Below are 14,305 nucleotides of genomic sequence, written 5' to 3' on the forward strand. Positions count from 1 at the left end.
ACTCTTTTGTATTAGTTACTTTTGTGTCAGAATGCGATTCTCAAGATAAATGACAAGAGGTATGGATAAAATGATTTCTCATGATGGGCAAAGGTTGGAAGAAACACCATGTGGGGAAAGGGCAAAGATAAAACAGATAAAGAGAGAATAAAAGAGGAAATGAGTGGCTTCTGTGAGCAGGTGATGAGCTAAAGTGGAAGTGTAGGAGAGGTGAGCTGCTTGGGTTTAAGGAAAAAGACTGCTTTGGTGTGTGTTCACCCACAGGCCGAAGAAAGGAACACTGGGTGAGAGTGTGTCAACTACTCATAGTTACCACCAGATGGTGAAACTGATCCAGGGCCTCTTGGGTGTTGATCAGTTTATGCGGAGGTGGGGAGAAGACTGTCTTTCACTTATTAATTCATTAATTTCTTTCACAAATATTTTTTCAGTATCTACTAAGTCCCACGGACTATGCTAGGAGCTGCTGTTAAAATGACAAACCAGATAAGGTCACTGCCCTCAATCAACTTACAGTTGGGTGAGAAGCTATCAGGTACAAGTATGGCCCTAGAACAAATTAGTCTTAGATTTCTAGTAAATAATCTTATGTAATGAGATTTGGCCTTGCTCCTTTGGTGACTTACCTCAAGGAGCCCCAGGCAAAACCAAAAGAAAGGCCCAGGAGTTCTTTTTCTCTACCATCCAGCCCATACCTCAGGGCAGCACCTGGCAGGCTTCTCTTCCCTACCCCTTGGTCTTTCATAATCCAATCTTCAGTATTCCTTTAAATAAAAAAGTATTTGCCTTTGGCCTCTTGCCTTCAAAATGTTTATCTTTGCTTGTCTGTTTTTTGAGACAGGGTCTCCACTCTGTCACCCAGGCTGGAGTACAGTGGCATCATCATGGCTCACTACAGCGTTGACCTCTGGGTTCAAGGGATCCTCCAACCTGTCAGCCTCCTAAGTAGATGGAACCACAGGTGTGCAACACCACACCTGGCTTTTATATATATATTTATATATACATATATATTTATAACATATAATATATATAATAATATATTTTGTAGACACAATTGCCTTATGTTGTCCAAGTTAGTCTCGAACTCCTGAGCTCAAGCAATCCTCCCCATCTCCGCCTCCCAAAGTTCTGGGATTACAGACGTGAGCCACCGCAAAACGTTTATTTTGATTAGATGACAGGTATTAATCTGATTAACCAAAGAGACAAGGTATTACTAAATTCTTCATCCTTGGTAACATTTCCATGTTAGGTGTTTTCTATTTGTTTTTTCTTTTCCGTAATGGTGTGGCCTAGTAACATTTAACCTTCTTTAGGGTATTACATACCTTCGACATATAGAAAAGCTATGAACATTCAACACTGAAATAATCATATAAACCAAATATATTGCATACTACTTCAGGGATACTCTGAAGCCCATCCTTAGACCCAGACTCAAACAAAACAAAATATGATTTAAAGAACTGACACAAATCGTGGGAGTTTAGACAACAATGTGATGGGCAGCAGAGGAGAGGACAGGGTTGAAGCAAACTTTTTTTTTTTTTTCCTAAATAGGGCTGATTCTGGCTTGTCTTCCTTCTCCCCACTTTGCTTCTTACTCTTGGACTTACAAACTGTCTGGTTTCCCTTCTCCAAGTCAGGGCTTCGTTTCTCAGCCTTGGCCTTCCTGCCCCGCCTTCTGCGTTCTGACTCCATGAGCCCCTCTTCGCGTCTCATTTTCTGCCTTTAGGCGTTCCCTCGGCGGCTCAGCAGTGTGATCTCATCTCTTTGTTTCTCCCCGGCTGCCATCAGTCAGCAGCTCTCTGCGCCCCCGCCGCGCGGGCTTGGGGCAGTGCTGCGGGCGTGGCCTCGGCCGCAGAGACCCTGGGGACCGCAGGGCGTGGCACGGCCTCCGCCCGCTGCCCGGAGCGACCCCCAGAGGCAGCCACCGGGCGCTCGCCGTGCGCGAGGCCCCTCCTCCAACTCTGCAGAACTCCGGGGAGGCCTCTTGCTCCCCGAACACCCGGGAGTTCGCTTTCATTTTAACGAATCTCCACAATCTCTTGTTTGGGAGATAATTGCTTCTTGGAGAACAAAAGCGTCAGCCCAGAGCCCCAGGTCTCTCCACGGGAGGAGGGCACCCAGGGGCGATGCACCGGGCTCTCTCCTTCGCCCTTCTTGGCCCGCTGGCCTTCACCTCCCACCCGCAGCAGCAACTGCAGCCGGCTTCCGTGGACCGAGCAGCCCTGGGTCAGCCAAGGTTAAGCAGCGGGTGGGGAAGAGGAGAGAAAGCTGGGTCAATTGGAAGTAACCTTCTCGTCCCGCCCAGTTTTTCCTTGCTTGGAGGCGGCAGAAAGCACTTCAGCATTCCTCCGGCTATTTGCGCCTCTTTCTCTAGCAGAGCCAGGTGAGAGGAAGAGCGGCCGGCAGGAAGGTTTCTTTGTCAGCAAAAGAGGACCTTTGGAAACTAAACAGCAATACCCTGTCTTTAGAAGACAGCACAGGAAAGAAAAACAGCTAAGGAGTCAAGGTCAGAGACTCCATTTGGAAAACAATGGCCCTTCATGATTATTACAATTTTGAAAAGTTTTCTAAGCTTTTCGTTTGAACTTTCCATTTCTCACTATGAAATGTAGGTTCCACAGACAATTACACACAAGTTTCTTTTTCAGGGGAAGAGGGTAAATGAAACAGGTGGAAAGAAGTGAAATGATTGTAGACGTGGCCAAATTTAGACTTGGTGTGAGATTTCCTCTTCGCTTGGAAACACATGGCACCAGCATGCATTTGTTCATTCATTCAATAATGTGAATGAACATTGAACACCACGATGTGATGGGCTTTGTCACAGGCTGTAAGTGGCTTCAGGTCCACATGAAAGGGGAGCCAAAAATTAAAATAACACATTAGAGAGAGAGAGAGAGAGAAAAGGGAAGAGGGGCAAGGTGTCAGGCAGCAAGCTTCTTAGGGTCAGAATGGGTCACCATCCCTAAAAGCTGATGACTGAACAACTGAGACCAACGAGTGTAGAGGAGCAGTGGAGAGACAATACTGCATCTGCCAGTGATGAGTTTAGGAAGCTCATGAGGGTTAGAACCTTCCCTCTCAGTTTACTGACCTCTTTTTCTTTTTAAATAGGTTGAAGCCAACTGTGGTAGAGGATAACAGTGATTCGCATATCTTATTTATTTATTTTAGTAGCCCCTCCCCGCAACTAGGACAGTGAGTTCCATTCAGATTTTCAACACAGCTGAAAACTTGGCTTTAAAATTTGTGAAGGAAGGCATTTCTTTAGAATCTTTCACTTTTTCATCGCAGAAGCTTGGGGAATGTTTAGCTTTTGCTGAATCATGAAGGGTTTGTTACTGCGTTCTGAGAGTGTAGGAATTAGGTGCCTAAAGAAAGGTGTCTGCTTTCCTGTTGAGGTGGTTTATTTAGCAGTTCATAGAAGCATGCGGGTCAAGTCATCCTGAACTGTGTAGAGTCAAGGGTCTTGCCGCATGGGAGGCTGGCCAGCGGAGAAGTTTTGTGCTCTCTCAGTTTGGTGATCCTCATGTTGTATACATATTCCAAAATTTCCAGTAATTAGATACATATAATTACTTATATATATGTAATTTCACATATATATATAAAATTTTAGAAAATAAGTGACAATACAGGCCAAAGTATGGGGGATATACTATCCATTCCAGATACTAGAATAAGATCACAGATAACTTCTTAGATGTTTCTTTTCTTTTCTAGGGAAGTAGGGAAATGGAGCATATATACATTTGCACACAATTCAAACTTACACTTTGAATGTCTGTCTTAAATCTCCTAGTCAACTCCCTTAATGTACAGACAAAGAAACAGGCCCAGAGAAGTGAAGAGACTTTCATAAAGTTGGAGTCAGGTTGGGATATGTCAGGCCTGGCCTCCTTGCTGCTAATTATTTCTTGCTGTTAATTATTTCTCTGAATTTTATAATAGAGACACCTCTGAAACTGTCTGAAACTTTTCATTTAAAGAGATGTTCAAAAAGAACTGTAGATTTCTCAGAATGGGTGTGTTTAGTCTGAGTGTTGTGGGCCAGTGTATTTCATCTTTGAATGTGCAAAAGATTTATTAAAATGCAGATCTTGGTTCAGTGGGCCTGGGCGCAGCAACAGTCTGCATTGCCAGCCCAAACTGCCCTTAGTGGTGCAGATGTTGCTGGTCCACATGTGGAACGGCTAGGCTGTAGACAGCGTCTTTCCTCCTTGCCTTTCCTTCTAGCTGAGGGAGCAGCCCTGGGGATTTAAGAAGCCCTTTTTGTTTCTGTTGCCAGGTCAATGTGCTCCCTTAGCTAATCTGGATACCTTTCACTGCCTTGTCTTCATCCAGATCTGAGATATTGTTAGAAATAGTCCCTAGAGACAGGTGTCTTGAGCTGGAGGGCGCGATCCTTTGTCTAGTGACTTAGCACCATTTAACTTGGTTCCACAAAATGCTTCTTTCACACATAAGCAATTTACTGAACTCAGATGGTTAAAAAAACTCTTTTTCTCTCCACAAGTGTCCTCCCAGCTGCAGCTTATTGCACTCCCTTGCAGCTGGGAGTGCAGCTGGCATGCTGCTAGCTCACCGGCCTGGCCCTTCCACTGGAACCCAGCAAGTTTTTTGTGCTTTTTCTTCAACACTCTCTTCTGTCCTGCACTTCTGCATGTGATGTCTAGATTTAGCTCTAAGTGCCTTTGTGCAGCATCTGAGTTGAGCAAGCCACTAAGATATAACTGGGCAGAGGTTCTTCTAAGGCAGGCAAACTTCAGTGTCACCCATTTCTCGGTTTTCTGCAGCTTGCCTGCTTTGGAAGGGTGGTTTGACTTGGCTTTGGTTTGTCAAGCCCACTGGGCTTTGATATGACTTCGAATTGCAAGTTTGGCTTGGGGAGAAACTAGGGCTTTTTTTTTTTTTTTTTTTCCACCTAGGAGCTGTCAAATTGCAAACCACAGAGCGTGCTCACAAGAGAAGTGGCAAGGGCAGATTGGGACCATTTCATGAATTTCTCAAATGACAAAGCAATGAATATCTTCTTAGCTTGATAAGCAATGGGAATGTCTAAAGTTTGTTTTTGGTGGGGGTTGGGGGGAAGGGAGAGGCATATTGTAATGAAACCACAATTCTATTTTAGCTTACTCTGATAAAATATGTTGCAAAGAGTGGAAGACAGACTAAGGAGGAGAGCTTCTTAGAGTGAATGTTATAGTGTTAGCTTTTCTTGTCAGTTTTAAACCTTAAAATATGAGAACAGTACTCCTAGGTAGAGTTTCTGACATTTGGTAATAGGAGAATCTTTGTCTAGGTCCTCCCTGCATACCCACTGCACTATCGCCACCAGCTACCTCTGTTATTGCCTTGATTCTCTGCAGTGATTTAAACCTTCTGTTGTATGTTTCTTGGGTGCTTCCACATCATGGCATAGTCACAGAGATGCATACTCATTTACCAGAGGCTGCAGAGGTATCAGGCCACTTTGGTTTGTTCAGCTTACTGGGCTTTGATATGACTTTGAATTGCAAATTTGGCTTGGGGAGAAATTAGGGAATTTTCTACCTAGGAACTGTCAAATTGCAAACCACAGGGAGAGTTAACTACTGGATTTTTCTGGGAATCAACTTTCCTAGTCTTGGGTATAATTCTAAGCTGATACAGTAATATGGGGAATCCTTGGTTTCTGATGAGTAAATCAGAATCCCAGTAAGAGTGGTGACATCACCTCTTGAACTCAGCAGAGTCTCCAGGACTTTTCATGCAGCAACATATCTGTAAAGTTCCCTATTGTTGGAGTTTCACTAATTTGGTGCTCTGTACATCCCTTTGGGCCATGTGACGTCACTTATGAGAGGGTGATGGCACATCTCATAGTAGTGTACATATCAAGTAGAAAGTTATTTTCGTTGACCTCAAGACCGCAGAATTAGACAGTATCTCCCTATTTTTACCCAATTTAGCCAAATTCTTTCATTCAAATATTAGATTATTATTAATCACTAAATGCAGATTCATGTGAATTAATTCAGGAGTTGTAAAATTTGCTTGCCTGCTTTCCAAACCAAATAAAAGGGAATTTTCTTTCTTTGATGGCTCCAAAGGGTTCGGTGTTTCTCCCTGTAGAACCACAAAGTGGGAGGTGTGCTAGTGCTTTGTACCATGAACTACACAGTCATCGAACATATACAACATTTTCCCCACAACCTTTGCTACATAAATAATATGATACTTTTTGAGTATCATTCGATTCAGAGAAATTTGTATGGTATGCATGAAACAGCTCTAGATGGATTTCCTTATATACCTCACTACAATTGTGGAAAAAGGAATAGGAATAGTTGGTTCAAGTAAAAAGCAATGTTTAATTCAGGAACTCAGGCTGAATTTAAATCCTCACACTCAGGAATAAATTGCAGAACCTTCTCTTTACCACCTGCTCAACCCCTTCCTTCTGATAAGAATGCATAATTCTGATTCTAGTCCATTCATTTGCTTTTCTCATTTATTAAATAGCCGTAGTCCCTGACCTGATGCCCTCTCCCTCCCTCTTCTCCCAGTATTGCTTTCCTTGCTCTCTGATATTTTTCTCTCTTGCTTTCAGAATTAAAAGGGAACCTGGTCTCTGGGATGTTTTCAACATCTCAAGTGTGAATTTTCCCTGTCAAAATCTTCACAAGGAAAATGAGTCACAGCATCACCTAGGTGACGAGGTCATAACACCTCAGCCCTTGTTTAAAAAATTTATTTCTACTTTTCTGTTGTAAAGAGATCTCAAAACAGGAAGATAAAATGGGAGTGACAGCTCTGCAGCCTAGTCTTTTAGACAGTGAACTAGGCCAGCATTGGCAGACACTGACGATGACAAAGTCCTGCTCTGAATTGTCCCACCCTGCACTCCACTTTTTACCTCGCCTGGGAGACTTGAGGAAAAACCTTCAGAGTGCAGATCGACCTAGTGCTCATTCGCTTGGCTTCTTGACTTTCTGGCTTTCCAGGGTAATTTTACCTCACATGAAACCTATACAAGTATTTTAGGTTCAAACCCTGGCTCTGACACTTACTAGCTGTATGACTTTAAGCAAATTACTTAATTACTTAACTAATGTCCTTCTACTTAGTCTTTTCATTTATAAGATAATAGTACCCTGGCCGGGCGCGGTGGCTCAAGCCTGTAATCCCAGCACTTTGGGAGGCCGAGACGGGCGGATCACGAGGTCAGGAGATCGAGACCATCCTGGCTAACACGGTGAAACCCCGTCTCTACTAAAAAAATACAAAAAACTGGCCGGGCGTGGTGGCAGGCGCCTGTAGTCCCAGCTACTCGGGAGGCTGAGGCGAGAGAATGGCGTAAACCCGGGAGGCGGAGCTTGCAGTGAGCTGAGATCCGGCCACACTGCACTCCAGCCTGGGCGACAGAGCGAGACTCCGTCTCAAAAAAAAAAAAAAAAAAAAAAAAAGATAATAGTACCCATTGCATAGTTTTGTTCTTAGAATTGAGTTAGTTAATATGCAAACTATATGTTATAAATATGTTTAGGGGTGTGTCTGTATCATATAAAAGTGCTTAGAAGTGTGCTTGACATATAATTTTAAAATTTGTTATTATTGTTATGTTCTCTAAGCATATGAGGGTATTTTATGTCATTACTTTTAAAGGTCACTTTTTTATATGTGTTGGTGGGAGGCGTTTATTATTTTTTTAAGTGTGCATATCACTGAAACATCCCTCTATGGAGCTATAAAAGAAAACTATAAAATATTTACTATAAAATATATAAAAACTATAAAATATTTACCATATAATTCACTCACTCCCCAGTCTCCAGAAAGTAGCAATTTTACTTCACTTGTATTATCTTCTTCCCGGCATTTTACAAATACTATTTTCTTTCAGCCTCAAAAAAATTCTGCATAATAGGTACTAGGATTCTAATATGGGGGATGAGAAAACTGAAATTTAGAGAAATTAAGTAATTTATCCCAGGTCATACATTTAAGCAATGAATGAGCCAGGATTCAAATTCTGATCTTTTGACCCCAAAACCATGCCAGGTAACAAGTAATCAATGAGTGTCAATGACTGATCATCGAGAGAGAATTCAGTGCCAAAAATGAAGAGGGTGTCAAGAAAATAAGAACAAGGACAACAGCAACATAAGCAACAAGAACAAACTTAGATCCAAAATTAATAAAGATTTTTCTAGAGGACTGCGTATTTTTCCTTAAACTGTCCAGCAGCTTGGGGACAGAAATGTAATTAAAATGGAAGTCTATGCATGCTCAAAGCACATGCCTTGTACCTCATATGATCTGCTTCCACCCCAGTCCCGAAAAAAAGGCATTCAGTTATTTTCTTCTACAAGTGGAAGAATATAACAACATACCTTCTAGAATCAGGGGAAAATGTAGAAATGTACTTACTCTTTTTTTAGATTTCTCAAATACTGTTCTACAAGGATAATCACTCACCTGGTGATTATTATAGAATGTTAAGGTGTGTACAAATTGCTGCTGATAGATAGCACTGTCCCTGCAAAATCATCCCATGGGCCTCCCTCAAATAAATAGGTATGCTTCAAAAAGCAGTATGCTTGCTGTACAAGTACAGTTTTAAGGAAAATCACTCAGCTCTCACTTGCAAATGTGTTCTTTCCTCTAATGCCCCTACACAGAGATTCTGGAGCCACCCCCTTCAGAATATCTGAAATATAGACCAATTTTGCTCATTAAAACTACTTCAAGTAGTCCTAGAGCTGATATTAGGGTTGCTACTTATTCAATAATACTTTTCAAGTATTTAGTGTTGAATTCTTAGATTGAATTTTCTGTTAGCTTCCTTAAAATGTAAGAGAATGGAGGGCTAAGTTTAAGACCCATTCTACTAATTGTGAGGCTTTCCACAATCTGTGTTTCCTTATTTTATTAAAGGGGATGGCACACTTGTTTACCCTTCTTCATTATAGTTCTCAGAGGAACCATTTTAAGTTGAAAGTACTTCATAACCTATAGTGCTCAAATTTAAACCACTGTCATTTCCCCCCACCACAGCCTTTGGCAAATGGGGTCTTAAATTCCTTCTATCTCCCACCAGACTTTTAGCATGCATTCTGACACATTTGTGTATCCTTACTAGATAGGAGGTACATGATATTCAGACTTTACTAACTATCCAATGGGGGTGCATTGGATATACTTGGCTTGGCAATTTCAAATTATAATGATCCTCAGTACCAGATGTTCCTAAGCTAGTCCCCTACAAAATGTCTGGCATCTTCGTTTATAACTTTTATCAGGCTTGAGTATTACCACACATAAGCACATAGAGTAGCTCTCAGAACCTGCAGAGGCAATTGTTTTACTAGATGTGTGAGGGCTATAGTTGGATCAATGGGATAGATGCTGTATATGAAATAGTGGCTAAATGAGTTTGTGTGTGTGTGTGTGTGTGTGTGTGTGTGTGTGTGTGTGGTTGGGGGATGTCAGGTGAAGGGGACATATTTTGGGAATGAAGAGATTTCTAGTTTCAGTGAATTTCTATCATCAAGCTGCTACACTAGGTGAAGATTTGGGGGATGGATAAGTTAGAGAAGACTGAGAAGGAATCAGTTGGTGTGTGTCAGGTGATAGTGGAGTGGGACTGTGATTTAACTTTGACAATGTAAACAGATCTTCCTCCTTCCCAAGATAAGAAAGAACAGAGTTGAGTATTGTGGCACATTTTACATGGTTTTCTGCTTATCTCTTTGAGAATAGATAGCTCAGTAGTACTGTAGAGTTAAGAAACAGCTTTTCCACTCTCTGAGTGACGATACCTACAACCATCAAGATGAATACAGTCTCATGACCAAATCTCCTCTGATATTTATCTCATCAACATGCCTTAACTTAGTGTCATGATGATGTAGAAATTTCTACATCTGAGAGAATAATGGTGATGGCAATAATTATGATGAGAATAATGGTAGCAGCCACCCCTTTCTGAGTATGTACAAAGTGTCAGGGACTGTGCTGGGTGCTTTATGTACATTAACTCATTTGATTCTCTTATCAGCCCAATGGGATAGTTTTGTTATTCCCCCAGCCTACGGATGAGGAACCTAAAACTGACTTGCCCAAGGTCAGGATCTACCAAGTAACTGGCAGAGCAGGAATTTAAACTTACACATGTCTAACTCCACAGCCCATGCTCTTAAGCACCAGGGAATATTGACTTTTATAGGAGGAGGACTAAGCGTGGGCTTTGTCATTCAGAAGCTGGATGACACTGGGCTCCTTCCTGGTTCCTCATCTGTGTTGATTATAAAACAGGCACAGTGATGTGTTCCTCACATGATCATGATAAGGATTGAATTGAAATACTAAATGTATATACTGTGCACTTATAAATGTAAGAAGAGAAAGGAAAATGACAGCTGGAGAGTGGCTTGATGAAGGCTCCAGCATTAGTAACCTGGAGCGAGAACACCCAGCCAGTGAGCTGAGTGCTGCCCATTTACACTCTCTGAGCTCCAACACAGTGTGGCATGTGGTCATGCAGCAACTAAAAATAACTTTTTTTTTTTTTAGTATCAACTATGTGCCAGCAGTATTTTAGCCACTGAAGCTTAGAAGATTGTAAAAACCAGATAAAGTTCTGCTCTCAGATTGTTTATAGTCCAAGGAAAGATTCAGTTAGTAATAAAATAAAAACATATGGCAGATGATCATAAGAACTAAGAGGGAAAAGACAGAGAAGTGGACCAAGAGTGACAATATTTGAAGAAGGGTGTGTGGTAGAGTGGGTGAGAAAAGTCTCTCACTCATTTGTTCATTGAACAAAATGTCTCAAGTACCTACTGACTCAGACTGTAACTTGTGAAGGGGGTTTAATTAAGAAAAAATAGATGAACAATCATTATTTGTTATAGTAGGAAGACTGTAGTAATTTAAGTAAATACTTATCTTATTGCATCTCACATTTTTGAGTGTCCAACAAAAGACACTTCACAGTGTCTTACCTGGAAGGAAGATTGTTTTATGCTAAGTTCCCTGGGCTCTGGGGCTCTCTTCCTGCTGGTGAGCTCTGACCATCTTCAGGAGCTTGGCATGTGCTTTGCTCTTGAGGTCTTTCAACTGGGAAAGATTTGCCGCTGGTGGCAGTACAGGAGTTTGTCTGCTGGTAGACTGCTTTTCTGTCTTTTTCTTGATGCATTGGCTTCCTGCAGCTCTTCTTCTGTCTTCAGCTGCTAGCAGAAGAGGCCTCACAGTCCCTCTCATGGACTGGTCTGTGATAGCCTTTTTGCCTAAGTGATGGGGAGTTCCACCCTTTTGTTTCTAGCTCACAGTGGCTGCTAAAGGCATAGCAACCTTTCTGAGAGCAGAGTCTAGTGTCCCCCTCACTTTGCCAGCCCTTCTGTCCTTTGAGCCTGTCATTTATTGAGGGAGTCAACATGTGCTTCTGCAATGGGCAGTGTTCATCAGAGGGTTTGCTCCCTTTGCTCAAGAGTGGAGCTGCTTCCTCCCAGGGTTGACTTCCCATAGGTATTTTCCTGAGTCTCAGTGATTTTGACCCTTGATTCAGTTAGGTGACTTATACCTATGTCTGCTATACCCCAAAGTTTTCTAGACGAGTTTAGTCAAGTTACTCTGTCTGGCTTGTGCCTCGGTACATGACCAGCATGATTAATGTGCCTCGTCGCAACACTGGCCTCTTCCAATCCCAGTTTAAGGAAGGAGACTTCCTTTCTTGAATAACTAAGGGACTAGTTATTCCCAGCCCACTCCCCTTAAGCCTTGGAGAGCAATACGCAAATTAAATGTAAATAGAGGGGAGCAGAGATTCTCCAGCAATCTCCCATGAATATTTTCATCAATTTTATTTATTTATTTGAGACAGAGTTTCACTCTTGTTGCCGAGGCTGGAGAGCAATGGCGTGATCTCAGCTCATAGCAACCTCTACCTCCTGGGTTCAAGCAATTCTCCTGCCTCAGCCTCCTGAGTAGCTGGGATTACAGGCATGCACCACCACACCTGGCTAATTTTGTATGTTTAATAGAGACAGAGTTTCTCCATGTTGGTCAGGCTGGTCTCAAATTCCCAACCTCAGGTGATCTGCCCGCCTTAGCCTCCCACAGTGCTGAGATTATGGGCATGAGCCACTGCACCCAGCCATTTTTGCCAGTTTTGCTAGTGAAAAAGCATATAAGCAGGGAGCAGTGCCTCACACTGTCATCCCAGCACTTTGGGAGGCTGAGGCAGGAAGATGGCTTGAGTCCAGGAGTTTGAGACCAGCCTGGGCAACATGGTGAAATGTTGTCCATCTTTACAAAAAATACAAAAATTAGCTGGCCATGGTGGCACATGCCTGTAGTCCCAGCTACTTGAGAGACTGAAGTGGAAGGATTACTTGAGCTTGGGAGGTCGAAGCTGCAGCAGTCATCTGAGATAGTGCCACTGCACTCCAGTCTAGGTGACAGAGAGAGACCCTGTCTAAAAAGAAAGAAAAAGTACACACACACACACACACACACACACACACGAAAAATAGTTTTATTGATATGACTCTAACAAGTCAATAGATAAATATAAATCAGTTGTCTTTATCTTAGATGTATTATTATTTTCAAGTGCTTGTTTATTATTATGATCTATGGCATTTCTACAGTTTTGCTATTTCTCTCCTTGTTAAACCTCTGCTTACTAATTTCTATAATTGGAGAATCATATACCTGTTGTAGTCAGATGCTCTTGAATTCTACCACTGAGAAGTGAAGGATTTTTTTTTTTTTTTGGAGATGGAGTCTCGCTCTGTCGCCCAGGCTGGAGTGCAGTGGCCGGATCTCAGCTCACTGCAAGCTCTGCCTCCCGGGTTCACGCCATTCTCCTGCCTCAGCCTCCCGAGTAGCTGGGACTACAGGCGCCTGCCACCTCGCCCGGCTAGTTTTTTGTATTTTTTAGTAGAGACGGGGTTTCACTGTGTTCGCCAGGATGGTCTCGATCTCCTGACCTCGTGATCCGCCCATCTCGGCCTCCCAAAGTGCTGGGATTATAGACTTGAGCCACCGTGCCCGGCCTAAGAAGTGAAGGATTTTAACAAAATTGACAAAATCGAATCCAGATTTCTTCACCTATCATCATCTTTTTGAAATGGCACTAATAGAGATGCTCAGATTTTGGATTCATCCAACAAATATTAATTGAGCATCTACTTTGTGCCAGGCACCATTCTAGAAATTAGGCATTCAGCTGTAAGTAAAACAGGCAAGGTATTTCTCAAAGGCTGACTTTTTTTTCTGTTTGAAGACATAAATTGCAATATGTTATTTGCCTCTTCTATGTCTTTGTGGGACATCATAGGGTTATAGATATATAAAATAAAATAAAACATAACTTTTCAGAGTGGAAACTGAGTTCTACTCTGATAATGCTTTATACTATGATGAAGATACAACCTCATATTATTTTGGAAGCAGGTGCGTTGTACATGTTGAATAAATAATACATTAAAGTGGACTGAAGACTCAGCTTTTGATCACCAGCTCTTATTTGAAAAGTTAACATTACTATCACAGTTTCCAATATGAGACATTTTGTTTCCTTTTACAGTTTCATTGCTTCTCTGTACATCCTGCTCCCCATTCCCCTCATCCCTTAGTTAGGTCTTCAAACCAGATTTCATGTTGAGGGATCCAGTGTATGCCCGCTGTGCCTTTTCATCTTTTTAAAGGACACTTTCTTCCTTACACCTGCACCGAAACCTGCAGTGACATTCCATCTATAGAATGTCCTCTCTCTCCTCCATAAGGGATATTTTGCTGTGTTTTTATCTTTGTCTAGGTTTGAAGAAAGTACAGAAGCTCCACTGTGAACTACTTTAATACTTGCACATTTTCCCTAAAGTCAAGTGCCATGGTATCAATGATGCTTAAAAATAGAGTGAAATTTTGTTATGTGAATTTCACCTCAATAAATTATTAATAAAAAAATAGAGTGAGCCATAAGTAGGTACTTCCTAGATTTAATTTATATTTATCAGCACTTTATTCTGGTTCCTTTACAGGCTGTACAAGATTCTGATAAGCATGAAAACTACAGGATGTTTAAAAAAATATTGCTTAGGATATCTCCAGCCTTTCAAGTTTGTTCTCAAAAATAACTTTGCTTGATCAAATGGACTATATTTTGGTTTACTAAAGTTGTTCTCAGAAAGAAGAATTTGTATACATCAATGATTTGTAATAAATTTAAAATTCAATCCTGTTTTTTAAAAATTTAAGTATTATAATAGTACTATTTATAGCTAGCAGAAGTAGATACACGGCC

At 41.6% G+C, this 14,305-nt stretch overlaps 1 protein-coding gene across 2 annotated transcripts in view; it reads left to right on the forward strand.

Annotated features, from left to right (window-relative positions):
• GAP43 (growth associated protein 43) overlaps positions 1–14,305 on the forward strand; it is a 98,245-nt gene that overhangs the window by 35,168 nt on the left and 48,772 nt on the right. Inside the window, exon 2 of one of the 2 annotated variants that reach the window (XM_017855970.1) lies at positions 6,605–6,999. The exons of the other annotated variant lie outside the window; for it this stretch is intronic. Within the exon in view, the coding sequence (XP_017711459.1) occupies positions 6,793–6,999 (207 nt within the window). The 5' untranslated portion in view covers positions 6,605–6,792. The remainder of the gene's footprint in view (positions 1–6,604; positions 7,000–14,305) is intronic. 2 annotated transcript variants of the gene reach the window in all.

This window comes from Rhinopithecus bieti, unplaced genomic scaffold, assembly GCF_001698545.2.
Source record: "Rhinopithecus bieti isolate Rb0 unplaced genomic scaffold, ASM169854v2 scaffold_41114, whole genome shotgun sequence".
NCBI classification, from domain to species: Eukaryota; Metazoa; Chordata; class Mammalia; order Primates; family Cercopithecidae; genus Rhinopithecus; species Rhinopithecus bieti.